General features: G+C 28.8%; 3 protein-coding genes and 1 long non-coding RNA gene across 4 annotated transcripts; 1 reads left to right on the plus strand and 3 right to left on the minus strand.

The window, feature by feature from the left end:
• Window positions 1-57: 57 nt before the first annotated feature.
• LOC111415138 (Spliceosomal protein on the X) lies at window positions 58-1,583 on the minus strand. Its single transcript, XM_023046680.2, has 4 exons — window positions 1,451-1,583; window positions 1,307-1,390; window positions 982-1,256; window positions 58-916 (listed from the first exon to the last, which is right to left on the minus strand). Exons 1-4 carry the CDS (start codon window positions 1,482-1,484, stop codon window positions 122-124), a joined length of 1,188 nt encoding a protein of 395 aa, XP_022902448.1. The 5' UTR covers window positions 1,485-1,583; the 3' UTR covers window positions 58-121.
• A 9-nt stretch (window positions 1,584-1,592) lies between these two features.
• LOC139428897 (uncharacterized) lies at window positions 1,593-2,841 on the plus strand. The gene is made up of 2 exons (XR_011639562.1): window positions 1,593-1,871; window positions 1,934-2,841. It is a non-coding gene; the product is annotated as an uncharacterized lncRNA (long non-coding RNA).
• On the minus strand, window positions 2,423-3,934 carry LOC111415157 (phytanoyl-CoA dioxygenase domain-containing protein 1-like). The gene is made up of 5 exons (XM_023046701.2): window positions 3,775-3,934; window positions 3,529-3,672; window positions 3,210-3,474; window positions 2,706-2,951; window positions 2,423-2,639 (listed from the first exon to the last, which is right to left on the minus strand). Exons 1-5 carry the CDS (start codon window positions 3,793-3,795, stop codon window positions 2,464-2,466), a joined length of 852 nt encoding a protein of 283 aa, XP_022902469.1. The 5' UTR covers window positions 3,796-3,934; the 3' UTR covers window positions 2,423-2,463.
• A 1,140-nt stretch (window positions 3,935-5,074) lies between these two features.
• Window positions 5,075-10,798, minus strand: LOC111415141 (Sugar baby). Its single transcript, XM_023046683.2, has 7 exons — window positions 10,349-10,798; window positions 9,869-10,224; window positions 9,402-9,810; window positions 9,154-9,338; window positions 8,632-9,102; window positions 8,398-8,572; window positions 5,075-5,830 (listed from the first exon to the last, which is right to left on the minus strand). Exons 1-7 carry the CDS (start codon window positions 10,413-10,415, stop codon window positions 5,763-5,765), a joined length of 1,731 nt encoding a protein of 576 aa, XP_022902451.2. The 5' UTR covers window positions 10,416-10,798; the 3' UTR covers window positions 5,075-5,762.
• Between the last annotated feature and the right edge of the window lie 3,149 nt (window positions 10,799-13,947).

The following is a 13,947-nucleotide window of genomic DNA, read 5'->3' on the forward strand; positions in this document are numbered from 1 at the left end:
TTCTTTAATTATAACTTTTGACTAATAAACCAGAAGAGATGATTTAAAAGCAGTTAATGATAGTTAGTTACTTTTATTACAAAATCAATTCAAAATTGATCCAACATTTAATTATTTTAATTCACCAATTATTCTCAGTAAAATTTGTTATGCCCTCCATATTACTTGGTGGTGGTGGAGGTGGACCTCTTGGTGGAAATGGAGGTCTAGCCCCTGCAAAATTTGGTGGGGGTGGTCTCCAATTAGGTGGTGGTGGGCGCCCTGGAGGTGGTGGTGGTGGTAATCCCCCTTGAAATGGTGGTACACCTGTTGGGGGACCTGGAGCTAAAGATAATCCAGTACCTGCTTGCCATGGAGGTAACATTTTTGGGGGTAAAGGAGGAGCACCACTTCCAGGTTGTCCAGAAGATGGCATGGGGGGTAATGGGGGTTGAGTATTGGAAGTTGGTGGCGCGGGAGGGGCACCTGGAGGAAGTGGAGGTTGGACTGGGGGTAGAGGAGGTGGGGGAATTCCTGCTGGAAAAGCTGTTGGTGGTGGAACAGGAGGTGGTGGTGGCGGTTGCATATTTGCTGGAGTTGGAGGAGGGGGCGGCATCATCCCAGCTAGCATAACAGGTGGTGGCGGAGGCGCCATAGCCATTCCAGGGGGCATCATTCCCATAGGAGGAGCATCCGCAAAAAGTTGATGGGGCCGATCTGCTTGAGATAAAGGATTTTGAGCAGCTAAAAGTCGTTCAGCTGCTGAGCCATGCCGTTCTCCTTTTGCATCCTTTTTAAAAGCATATGATACAGAAATTGGCCGATTACATAAATATTGGCCATTCATAGCTTCGATCGATGCATCTGATGCCTCAAAACTTGCAAAGTTTATAAATGCAAAACCTTTTGAGTTTCCTGTTTCAGGATCTCTCATTATCTAAAAATAAAAAAAGCAAATTAAATTTACTATAAGAATTAATTTAAATATAACTAATAAATTACTTTGGGTGTCTGTAAAATAACCCCAAAAGCCGAGAATGTATCATAAAGTAATTTTTCATCAACCTCGGGATCTAAATTTCCTATAAATATATTGGCCCCGACATCCAAGTTTTTTTGATGTGCCGAGGCCTTATTCACCCGAATCGGTTTGCCATATAATTTAATCATATTCATTATTTTTATGGCATAATCAGCATCTTCTTCCCCCATAAACTCAACAAAGCCATATCCTTGATGCATCATTGTAACACGATCTTTAGGCATGTGCACATTAACTAAAACGAAATTACATCAAATTTATTAAACCAATTTATTTAATATATACCTAAAGGCCCTGCTTGTACGAATAATTCCCACATCAAAGATTCAGTCACTTTATCGTCTAAACCACCAACATAGATTGTAGCATCTAAAATGAGAGGTTAAGGAATTATTTACTTAAAATAACGCTAAATTTATTTTGTTATACCTCTATTTCGTTCAGCTATAGGCCCATTGGCCATTTTGGGTTATTATTTATCAACTGAATAATAATTAAAGATGTAAAACAAGACGCTTTCCTAACCTCAAATTGTATTTAGAAAACGATTTTGTTGCGACATCTATTGGATGCAGCCCCAGGGATCTTTGATAGGAGAACTTGGGACTGATTGTATGTCGAAATCCCATCGTAAGATGGCATTAGCGTCTATACTGAAATAATTTAATTAAACTAACAATTTTATTATTAATAGTGGGAATGATGAGAGACAGCAATAACAATTATTACCAGTATTATTCTTTTAATTTAAAAAGTATAGATTCCAATTCGTGTTATTTGTGTTAAAATTTTAAAAGTTGAAGTTTGTTCAGAATGACAGATGAAAACGTCATTTTAAAGTGATTTTTCGGTAAGAGTATAATAAAGTAATAATGGTATGATTAAATAATTAGATTATAATTGACATTATAGCTTTGTTTCAGCTAACGCTATAACTGCTTGGAAGCTCGTCAGATGCAATCTCACAAATGATGCAGTGATATTCAAATAACAATAATAATAATAAATCTGAACATCTGAGGAATTCCCAACAAATCGGAACGTTAATTGAAGCCATATAGTGGCTCCAAACAGTTATTCTGTGGTTGGAGCTTTTATATATAAACCCAATCCAACCTGTATTCTAGTGGTTCGGTTTTTAGCTGAATAATTCCAAAATATACCCAACAGATGGCGCCACATGCGTTCAATTTTTAGTCATCGACATAAAAGTTATATATTTGATATGAGTTATATATATGATACGTCGATGTTTTTAATACGAAGTTTTTGTTTAGAGTAGCATTTCTACGAAGCTATTTTCTATGATTGAATGTTAGTAAAATTTACTAATAGAAGATTATAAATGATAGATGGAGCCACGATTATATTAAAACGTCAACTTCAAAAAAATAATTCAAATTAATTGAATAAAAACGTTTACTTTTAATTAGTATTAACAATTAATTTTTATACAATTGCATAAAAGATTTATCTTCAGGATATTGTAACCAATTTTCCTTAGAATATTTCGTGTTCTGATTTTCGATAACATGGAAAGTATAAGCATGTCGCGACTTTCCCGATCGATTTGCTTCGCTAAAATGAACCACCTGACCATCAATCAAAATGCAAGACCCTATAAGAAAATTAATTCATAAAATATTTAGTTTTAAAATTATTTCATAAATTATAAAGAGGATACCTTTTGGTACTGGGACTGGAATGAAAGAACTCATTTGGTAAAACGGCGCTGGTTTATCGTAAATCAAAAAATCTTCTGATGATTCATCCGGATTTCTTAAATACCTTCTGTGTACACCGCTTTTATGAGAACCTTTTATAAAACGTAAACATCCATTTTCTACGGTTGCATCGTCAAGGGCTATCCAAAAACCGATTATTTTCGTTGGTTCTGTGTAAAGATATGAAGCATCTTGATGGGGAATAACTAATAAAAAAATTTTTATAAATCTATTAATAGAAAATAGATAATTTTTCATAACAATTGATTAAAAGAAGCCAACAATTTTTGGGCAAACATCTTGAACCATTTAAAACACCACACCAAACGCAATCTATTTTTAATTTTTCATTCAACTGAACGCCAACCTTTCTAAACTGAAACCTTTCCGCTGAGTCACCCAGTAAATATATGCATTACCAAAAATTCGCGAATAAAAATGTAGGCGTTTCCTAAAAAACTCACCAACGCTGCCAATTCCTGGATTCTTAAAAATGTACATGCTTTGAGGTATCACAGGATCTTGAAACCCCAATTGAAAACAAGTTTCCTTTACTCGAACATCTAAAGTTATGGCTCTGAAAACATCGTTTAATTCGTGAAGAGCATGTCCGATTTTATTTAGAGCTTTGTTTTCAGGAACTAGAAGTTCTCCATCGCTCCCGATAGCTCCCGTTTCGTAGAAATAACTGATTTTATCCGCACTTTCCAGAAAGTACTTATTTTTATTCTGTGAATTTTAGATAAATTTAGAGTAAATAGTGATAAATTTGATCAGTCAAACCTGTGTTGATTCAGCAGAACTAAAAGTTGATCTTTGCGATTTTTCAGGCATCGATTCAATTAATTTTTCTGATTCTTGTTTTAAAGCATCCACTTCTTCGTTTGTAAGAAATCCTTCCATAACCGCATATCCATCGGTAACAAACTATAAAAAAATTCGTATTGAAATATAATATAAATCATAATTTAATGCAACATTGAAGGCCTCCTACAATGTAACGGTCACTATTTAATTTTTGAAACGTACTTTTTGTAACAAATCGGACATTTTTAAATATTGATAAACTCTTAACACGGTCACTTGGAATATAGAGATAAACTCGAATGAGTTTAGTGAAAATTAGACTACTAGCGATAGGTTGAACTTGAACACATGTGTAACTCAGTTGTTGATTCAAATGGTGTTTTAACCGGGGAGGTGACGAACATGCGCAATGTGTTCTATTTCAAAAATAATAATTTATTTAATAAAATAAGTATTAAAAGGTTTATATAATATAATAATATTTTTTTATAAATAGATATTACATAATTATATAGGTATCAAGGTGGAAAAGCCGCAAAGCTTTTTAAAGCAAGCGTGTCATTTACTCAATTCGAAAGCAAAGTATAAAGTGGTGATTTAAAAATTTGAATCATTCGGCTATTTGCAATGAAAGCATTCATTGCCAGCGTTTATATAAAATAAAATGAGGGGGCAAAATAAATAATAACAATATTAGATAGGGAATTAGTGAGTTTAGTTTGAAAATAATTTATTTAGTTTGACAGTAGCAGTTTGACAGTTGACAAATAAATGTCAAATTCATGAAATTTTCTATAATGTAAGAGCATTTTGATATATGCGGCTCTAAAATGAATTTGTAATCAAATTAAAATGCTTCTTGTTTTTTACATATATACAAATCACAAAAAATAGCTTCTACTTCGAATGAAACATTTAAAATGTATTTTTAATAAATATGTAAGATGGCGCTTGAATATGTAAGTGTATATTTGGTTACATACATACATAAAATAGTAAAGAAATATCAATATTATAGTGTTATTAAGATTATAAACTTAAGATTAAAGATGTATTAGCTATGTAGATAACATATGTAATTAAAAAGATTATTAAACTTCCTAAAGCTTTCTATTTTCATTAAAAATGTACATATTTGACCTTGACAGTTCTTTCGCAAACTATAAATCAAAAACCACACATGCTTTCTCTTTACGAAATCATTCTCAATTAACACTAGTTAACAAAATAAAAAAAAATACAGATTCAGTACCATGTTAATATAAATTTTTCTATTGTATTCCTTTATTTTTGAACAAAACAACTTGTATAATTGCTTTTAAACCTTGGAAGTAATGTAAAACGTGGTAAAACTGCGAAACTGGTTCTTATTAATGCTTCGAATACTCATTAAGTACGTAAGAGTTGTTGTGAAAAGATAACAATTAATTATTTTGAGTTAATACGTAAGTATATGTTTTTATTTTAAGTAAAAAAAAATTGGGAAAACTGGTTTCGGTTGGGTTATTAATAAAAATTAGTATTAAAATTTCATATTTTATCAACATTTTTAACAATGAAAATCTTTACATTTTGATCCTAAATTACAAAAAAAGTAGTTGATTTAGCAGAAAAAAACGGTGAATACTGAAAAGGCAATAAGTAACAATATATTTAATACAAGTAAAGTGTGAACAAAAATTTTAATAAGGAATTTTAATAATTTTTTGTCACATTGTTATTTCCTATTGTAAACATTATCAAAGTCGTCCATCACAATCTGATTAGACAACATAATCATTATCACAATTCCACTTTTGTCATTTTATAAGTTAAGATCATAATAAATCGAGAGCTAATAAATTATACTTTAACAACTTAGATGATAAGATAACAACTTTAAAATATAGCAATAAAATAGTCTAACATAACCGATTCATTTTTAAGTAGACAAGACGTTGAAGTACATGTACATAATGATAAAGGTAAGTGCAAATTTATCTTTCTTAATGTACGTCTTTAGTATTGTTTAATTTTGTACGGTTAATAATAAAAATTAATTTTCTTGTTGTTCTTTCTACCTCTCATTAAGAAAAATTAATAATAATAAATAAAGAAATTATTTTTGTACACTGTCATGATACAATTAATATATAACATATATACAAAAGCAATTTCTTTAAAAATAAATTCGATTTTATTATAAAAATAAATATAAAAAAATACCACCTTCAAGACTTCCATTGGCCATTTATAATGTTGATGGCGTCCAGAGGAGCTGCGTATTGAACCTCCGAATCTAAAAATACAAATTTAAGATAATAAAATAAAAACGATTAAATAGAAAAAACAATTTCATCAATAAGCAAACGAACATATAATTAAAAAAAAACGAAGGTAAGTAAATATAAAGACAATTAAGATAATTAGAAATGTATACAATTCCTTAAAACAACATATCCTCATTTTCTTACGCGATTTATGGAGTATCAAAGTTTTTAAGTTCGCTAGTTACTGAAATAAAAAAAATAAAAAGTGAAATCTATATTTTTTTGTATTATTCATATTATCTAATCTAATGACGCTAACTTTATTGCAGGGTTTAGTTTGAAACTTGAAAAACAACCAAATTTAATTTCTTTAAAAGTATTACTTATTATTGAGTTCATATTGATAAAGAAGCTTTAAGTTTAGCAAACGTCATATTTGACAGTTACTTGACATTGAAAATTCAAATTTATTATTTAAATAATTAAAACATCGATATTAACATTTCCAAGTCGAATTAAAGTTGATATAAAATCTTTAAGTTTGGTAAACGTGATAAGTCGATGCTGAAACGTCATATTTGACAGTTATTTGTCATAGAAAACTCAAATTTATTATTTAAAACATCGATATTAACATTTCCAAGTCGGTCTCAAATTTATGTAGAAAATATAAGTTTGGTAAACGTCATAAGTTGATGTTGAAACGTCAAATTTATTATTTAAATAATTAAAACATCGATATTATCATTTCCAAGTCGAATTAAAGTTGATATAAAATCTTTAAGTTTGGTAAACGTGATAAGTCGATGCTAAAACGTCATATTTGACAGTTGCTTGTCATTAAAAGGTCAAATTTATTATTTAAATAATTAAAATATGGATATTAACATTTCCACGTCAAGTTCAAGTTAATGTAGAATCTTTAAGTTTGATAAACGTCGTAAGTTGATGTTGAAATGTCAAATTTATTATTTAAATAATTAAAACATCGATATTAAAATTTCTAAGTCGAATTAAAGTTGATATAAAATCTTTAAGGTTGGTGAAAATCGTAAGTTGATGTTAAAATGTCATATTTGACAGTTACTTGACATTGAAAAGTCAAATTAATTATTTAAATAATTAAAATATCGATATTAACATTTCCAAGTCGAATTAAAGTTGATATAAAATCTTTAAGTTTGGTAAACGTGATAAGTCGATGCTGAAACGTCATCTTTGACAGTTGCTTGTCATTAAAAGGTCAAATTTATTATTTAAATAATTAAAACATGGATATTAACATTTCCACGTCAAGTTCAAGTTGATGTAGAATCTTTAAGTTTGATAAACGTCGTAAGTTGATGTTGAAATGTCAAATTTATTATTTAAATAATTAAAATATCGATATTAACATTTCCAAGTCGAATTAAAGTTGATATAAAATCTTTAAGGTTGGTAAACGTCGTAAGTTGATGTTGAAATGTCATATTTGACAGTTACTTGACATTGAAAAGTCAAATTAATTATTTAAATAATTAAAACATCGATATTAACATTTCCAAGTCGAATTAAAGTTGATATAAAATCTTTAAGTTTGGTAAACGTGATAAGTCGATGCTGAAACGTCATCTTTGACAGTTGCTTGTCATTAAAAGGTCAAATTTATTATTTAAATAATTAAAACATGGATATTAACATTTCCACGTCAAGTTCAAGTTGATGTAGAATCTTTAAGTTTGATAAACGTCGTAAGTTGATGTTGAAACGTCAAATTTATTATTTAAATAATTAAAACATCGATATTAACATTTCCAAGTCGAATTAAAGTTGATATAAAATCTTTAAGTTTGGTAAACGTGATAAGTCGATGCTGAAACGTCATATTTGATAGTTACTTGACATTGAAAAGTCAAATTAATTATTTAAATAATTAAAACATCGATATTAACATTTCCAAGTCGGTCTCAAATTTATGTAGAAAGTATAAGTTTGATAAACGTGATAAGTCGATACTGAAACGTCATCTTTGACAGTTACTTGTCATTGAAAGGTCAAATTTATTATTTAAATAATTAAAACATGGATATTAATATTTCCACGTCAAGTTCAAGTTGATGTACAATCTTTATGTTTGATAAACGTCGTAAGTTGATGTTGAAATGTCAAATTTATTATTTAAATAATTAAAATATCGATATTAACATTTCCAAGTCGAATTAAAGTTGATATAAAATCTTTAAGGTTGGTAAACGTCGTAAGTTGATGTTGAAATGTCATATTTGACAGTTACCATATGATAAAAGTAATAAGTTTTTTTGTTATTATAAAATACATAAAAAAATGTTTCAATAAAACGTTAACATTATAAGCTTCGATTTATAGAAATTTTTTCATTATTTTTAAGATAAAGAAAATATTAACTTTTATTATTTCTACAAAATTGCAACAAAAATATGTACTAAACAACTCTGTACAAACTACCCAAATAAACTACCGTTCTTAATACCAAAATTTAAAGCTAATACAAACACATACTATTTACAATATATTCTCACCATAAAGTTAAAAACAAATTAATGAGAAATAATCCCTTTGCCCTAAATCTACTCTTTACCTTGCGGAGATTTCCTCATAATGAATTGAAGTGCAGCGTGCACTACACATAAAGATAACGATGATATTCCAAAAATCCTAAACGTCCATACTCCCCCAACTTCTTCCAAGAGTTGACCACCAAGCAAACTACCTAATGAGACTCCGACGCCCTCGAAAACAGCACCAAATAAACCCTAACATAAAATAATCAAATTTGTATATTAAAAACCTTTTAAAATAAACATAATTTTACCTGCATTGTGGTTTCTGTCCCAGGTGGTGCTACTATACTAGCATAAGATGCCATAGCAGCGTAAAATAACCCGTAAGTAACCCCATTTAATAATTCAATGGGTAAAAAGTACCAAGGATTGCTTATTACTGAATATAAGACAAATCTAATTCCCATAACACATAAAATTACAGTCATTGCGTGAACGTGACCAATACGTTTTAAAATGGAACCGGATACAAAGAAAAATGGTAATTCTCCAAGAAGGCATTGCACACCCATTATTAAACCCTCAAGTGTTTTAATCCATTCCATGTAGCCGCAACCTTGTGATTTCGCGAGATCCTCTATTAACCAAAAGAAAAAGTTCCAAATTAAACCTGTACACATTCCAACGAAAATACAAAATACTACAAAAATTATTATTCGTATGTTTTTGAATAAAAGTGCGACATCATGGAAGATTCTGGTTGTCATTTCCTTTTGGGTGTACTAAAAATAATTATATAGATTAAAATAAACTAGCTGATTCGTTTTATTTACCTTAATATTCAATGAAATTATAAAATCGACGATAAGAAGTGACGCCCCAAGATAGAAAACTGGTAAATAATATTTTGACGTTCCAGAACTTGAGGTATCAATCATAAAACCGGATATTATCGAGAATACTCCCCATCCTAAAGCTCCAAACGATCTTTGTACACCATATTTATTTGGTTGATTCTCTAAAATAAAAGTTATCAAGATATTTCAAGTTATTGAATATGAGTTTTGATTGTTATACTAACCTAACATAGCGAAACACACAGCATCGGTAACACTAACAACAATTGCTTGTCCAACCCAACCAATAATCATGAATAAAAATACCAACCAAAATTCGTAAGTATGATAAAATTCGTTATTCTCAACAGTAGGTTGCTTTAAAATTTCATTAAGAAGAAACTCATTGCATTTCACATCACACATTGTTGAAATATGATGTGCAGCATCAACACAATTTGGATAATACTGTTTATTGTCAAATATGGCATGTTGAATTTTAAAATATAAACAGCTCCCCATATGTTGAAAATGCTGTATTGGCAAGATTACAGAAAATTCTAAATGATCTCCACTTTGTTCACCACAGTACTTATCCACTTTCCAACCTTCACAGACTGTTTTATAATATTCCGGTTTCATTTCACAATTAATCTACAAAAAAAATCGTTTTAACCAAAAATTATTTTTTTAAAAAGGTATATCTCTTTACATCACATTGAATAGATCCATTTTCACCAACTTCAAGTAATAATTCTTCAACTGTACATGTATTGTTTGCATTGCAGGTGTCTAAGAATGCGTAAGATTGATCACAAGCTAAATGCATCGGTCTTTCAACAGCAATCGAAGGTGAATGATAGGTGGCAAGAAAAGCTGCTGCAGTAACCAAAATAAAAGTTAGAAAAATCATTTTTTGACACCGATAACGATCTGCAATTGCCCCAAAAAGTGGCTTCGCTAACATCCCCATTATTGTCATTACAGTGTACATTACACCTACGATAGTACTCGAAATACCTAATTGTCTTGCATATATTGATAAAAAAGGTACAATTGGTGCTGTTCCTGTTAAAATTAAAGAAAATGTAGAATATATTTTAATTTAAATAATTTTTTTAAGTATTAAAATGTCAAGAGACATAACCTCAAAATTTTTAAACAAACTTTTTTTATTAAATCTAATAATTACCGGCGTTCCAAAAAAAGTAATGTAGCTTCATATAAAGCATTTTGCGATTAATCTTGAAATCCAACATGTTTATTTTGATTTTCTTAAACCCGTTTCTTTAACCAGGAAAATTATAACATAACCTATAAAACCGAAGGTTTCAAGTCCAATGTAAATTTATTAGATTCAATGTTGAGTATTTAGAGCACTTTGATACGATTGGGCTTGGTTTTTAATTCGTTTCTTTCTATTTAATCGTGCAAAGTACACATTTTTTTGCACGCTTGCAAAACTTTTAACGTTTCAAATTAATTTACACGTTAACACATTTTAACCTTTGCGATTTAAAAGATTTGAGCGACTCGTCCACGTAATTCAATCGAAAACAGGTTCAAATATAAATAAAGGTCGAAGTTTTTACCAAATAATTAAGAACCCGCTTATAAAAACACGTCGAATAGTTTGAAATTAATATTGCTACTAATCAACTGGTTTATCATTTTTATTATTTATTTAATCGTAAAATGAAAAAAAAAAATCATTTATGATATAATCCAATCAATTTTTTATCTTGAACAATATTGATAAATGACTAGACTATATACATAGATTTAATTACAATTTTTATAACATTGTAATGTTAGACTGATTATTGAATTTCAATATTGTTCTGAGTCATCTGAGTAATGTAAACTGCATATTACTAAACATGTTTCTCTTTTGTATATACAGAGTGATTTACATAAGAACCGACACAGAGCAGGGACTATATATGATGACAATAAATTAAGATGATTTAATCTCTATACTAAGTTGTACCCCTGAGGAGTTATAGGCCTTGAAAGTTGGGTCTTAAATTTTTAAAACATTGAACATCTTTAACCCTTTGTGTCCCAAGAAGTCAAACATTTTGAAACTTTGTGACAGAATCAGACAGAATTAAAACGCTATCAAAATACACTCAGTAAAGGCCTTTGAAATAAAATTTTAGCAAAATATGCAATCCCCCTATTTTCGCATAGCTAAGTGTCAAAAAAAATGCTAATTCAAAAATTCCTGGAAACCGTGTTTATTGAAAATAAGAAATAAACCTTATTTTAAATTGAAGCTTGAAGCTTTCTGTTTAAATCGATCTATAACAATCGATGGGTTGAATTAAAAAAATATTGAGAAAAAGAGTATTGAGTTAAAACTAACATTTTCGTATAACCTAAAAAAAGATGCTAATTTAAAAATTCCTGGAAGCCGTATTTATTGAAATTAAAGAATGAGACTTATTGTAAATTAAAGCTCAAAGCTTTCTTTTTAAAATGATGTATAATAATTGTTGGGTTGGATTGGAAAAATATAGAGAAAAAAAATTTTGAAACAAAACTTACATTTTCGAATAACCTAAAAATGTTAAAAAGATGCTAATTTAAAAATTCCTGTAAGCCGTATTTATGGAAATTAAGGAATGAGACTTATTCTATATTAAAGCTCAAAGCTTTCTCTTTAAAATGATGTATAATAATTGTTGGGTTGGATTGGAAAAATATTTTAAAAAAATGTTGAAATAAAACACATTTTCGTATAACCTAAGAGTGCCAAAAAAGATGCTAATTTAAAAATTCCTGGAAGCCATTTTTATTGAAATTAAGGAATAAAACTTATTTTAAATTAAAGCTCAAAGCTTTCTCTTTAAAATGATGTATAATAATTGTTGGGTTGGATTGGAAAAATATAGAGAAAAAAAATTTTGAAACAAAACTTACATTTTCGAATAACCTAAAAATGTTAAAAAGATGCTAATTTAAAAATTCCTGTAAGCCGTATTTATTGAAATTAAGGAATGAAACTTATTTTAAATTAAAGCTCAAAGCTTTGTCTTTAAAATGATGTATAATAATTGTTGGGTTGGATTGGAAAAATATAGAGAAAAAAAAAGTTGAAATAAAACTTACATTTTCGTATAACCTAAGAGTGTCAAAAAAGATGCTAATTTAAAAATTCCTGTAAGCCGTATTTATTGAAATTAAGGAATGAAACTTATTTTAAATTAAAGCTCAAAGCTTTCTCTTTAAAATGATGTATAATAATTGTTGGGTTGGATTAGAAAAATATAGAGAAAAAAAAAGTTGAAATAAAACTTACATTTTCGTATAACCTAAGAGTGTCAAAAAAGATGCTAATTTAAAAATTCCTGTAAGCCGTATTTATTGAAATTAAGGAATGAAACTTATTTTAAATTAAAGCTCAAAGCTTTCTCTTTAAAATGATGTATAATAATTGTTGGGTTGGATTAGAAAAATACAGAGAAAAAAAAAGTTGAAATAAAACTTACATTTTCGTATAACCTAAGAGTGTCAAAAAAGATGCTAATTTAAAAATTCCTGTAAGCCGTATTTATTAAAATTAAGGAATGAAACTTATTTTAAATTAAAGCTCAAAGCTTTCTCTTTAAAATGATGTATAATAATTGTTGGGTTGGATTAGAAAAATATAGAGAAAAAAAAAGTTGAAATAAAACTTACATTTTCGTATAACCTAAGAGTGTCAAAAAAGATGCTAATTTAAAAATTCCTGTAAGCCGTATTTATTGAAATTAAGGAATGAAACTTATTTTAAATTAAAGCTCAAAGCTTTCTCTTTAAAATGATGTATAATAATTGTTGGGTTGGATTAGAAAAATATAGAGAAAAAAAAAGTTGAAATAAAACTTACATTTTCGTATAACCTAAGAGTGTCAAAAAAGATGCTAATTTAAAAATTCCTGTAAGCCGTATTTATTGAAATTAAGGAATGCAACTTATTTTAAATTAAAGCTCAAAGCTTTGTCTTTAAAATGATGTATAATAATTGTTGGGTTGGATTGGAAAAATATAGAGAAAAAAAAAGTTGAAATAAAACTTACATTTTCGAATAACCTAAAAATGTTAAAAAGATGCTAATTTAAAAATTCCTGTAAGCCGTATTTATTGAAATTAAGGAATGCAACTTATTTTAAATTAAAGCTCAAAGCTTTCTCTTTAAAATGATGTATAATAATTGTTGGGTTGGATTAGAAAAATATAGAGAAAAAAAAAGTTGAAATCACACCTAATAACCATTTATCAAAGAAATACCTTCTTGAACAACAAAATTCAACAGCACCACTTTTCACTAAACTTCTAACCTCACATCTGGATGAATAAGTTTAAAGTGTACCTAAAAATCTTACAATGCGGATTGCGACGTTTTTTATACAGATTATTTCTTGTATACACTTGTATAGTAGAAAGTACAGACAGCTCTAAATGCGCCGAATAGATAACTACAGTTTAAAATGAGTGTTTAAAATTACCGGTACTTTAAAGTACCGTCGGGACACAAAGGGTTAAACTAAAACTAGAACTAACAACTTTCGGGTTAAGCCGTGGGTTTTTTGAAAAAATGTTTGACGTTTTGGATGCCATGTTGCAACCTTCTTCAGAAACAAGTTCAACATCGAACTTGTTTGATCAAAAATTTTTAGCTGCGAAATTAGCGGTAACTAGAGACGAAGAAATTGTAGTGAACCTAACTCATGGCTACCGAATTATTGAATTTTTATATGTATTTACCTCAATTTCGGAATTGGTTATCTGTAAAATATGTAAAAA

Source organism: Onthophagus taurus, chromosome 2 (genome assembly GCF_036711975.1).
Source record: "Onthophagus taurus isolate NC chromosome 2, IU_Otau_3.0, whole genome shotgun sequence".
Taxonomy (NCBI): domain Eukaryota; kingdom Metazoa; phylum Arthropoda; class Insecta; order Coleoptera; family Scarabaeidae; genus Onthophagus; species Onthophagus taurus.

Coding starts and splice junctions, on each gene's coding strand:
- LOC111415138 (XM_023046680.2), bottom strand. CDS start 1,484: ATGGCCAATGGGCCTATAGCTGAACGAAATAGAG. Junction 1,257..1,306: donor CGTACAAGCAGGGCCTTTAG/GTATATATTAAA, acceptor ATTTCGTTTTAG/TTAATGTGCACATGCCTAAA. Junction 917..981: donor TTATTTTACAGACACCCAAA/GTAATTTATTAG, acceptor TTTTATTTTTAG/ATAATGAGAGATCCTGAAAC.
- LOC111415157 (XM_023046701.2), bottom strand. CDS start 3,795: ATGTCCGATTTGTTACAAAAA. Junction 3,475..3,528: donor GTTCTGCTGAATCAACACAG/GTTTGACTGATC, acceptor TAAAATTCACAG/AATAAAAATAAGTACTTTCT. Junction 2,952..3,209: donor TCCAGGAATTGGCAGCGTTG/GTGAGTTTTTTA, acceptor TTTTTTTATTAG/TTATTCCCCATCAAGATGCT.
- LOC111415141 (XM_023046683.2), bottom strand. CDS start 10,415: ATGTTGGATTTCAAGATTAATCGCAAAATGCTTTATATGAAGCTACAT. Junction 9,811..9,868: donor ATGGATCTATTCAATGTGAT/GTAAAGAGATAT, acceptor TTTTTTTTGTAG/ATTAATTGTGAAATGAAACC. Junction 9,103..9,153: donor TAATTTCATTGAATATTAAG/GTAAATAAAACG, acceptor AATTATTTTTAG/TACACCCAAAAGGAAATGAC.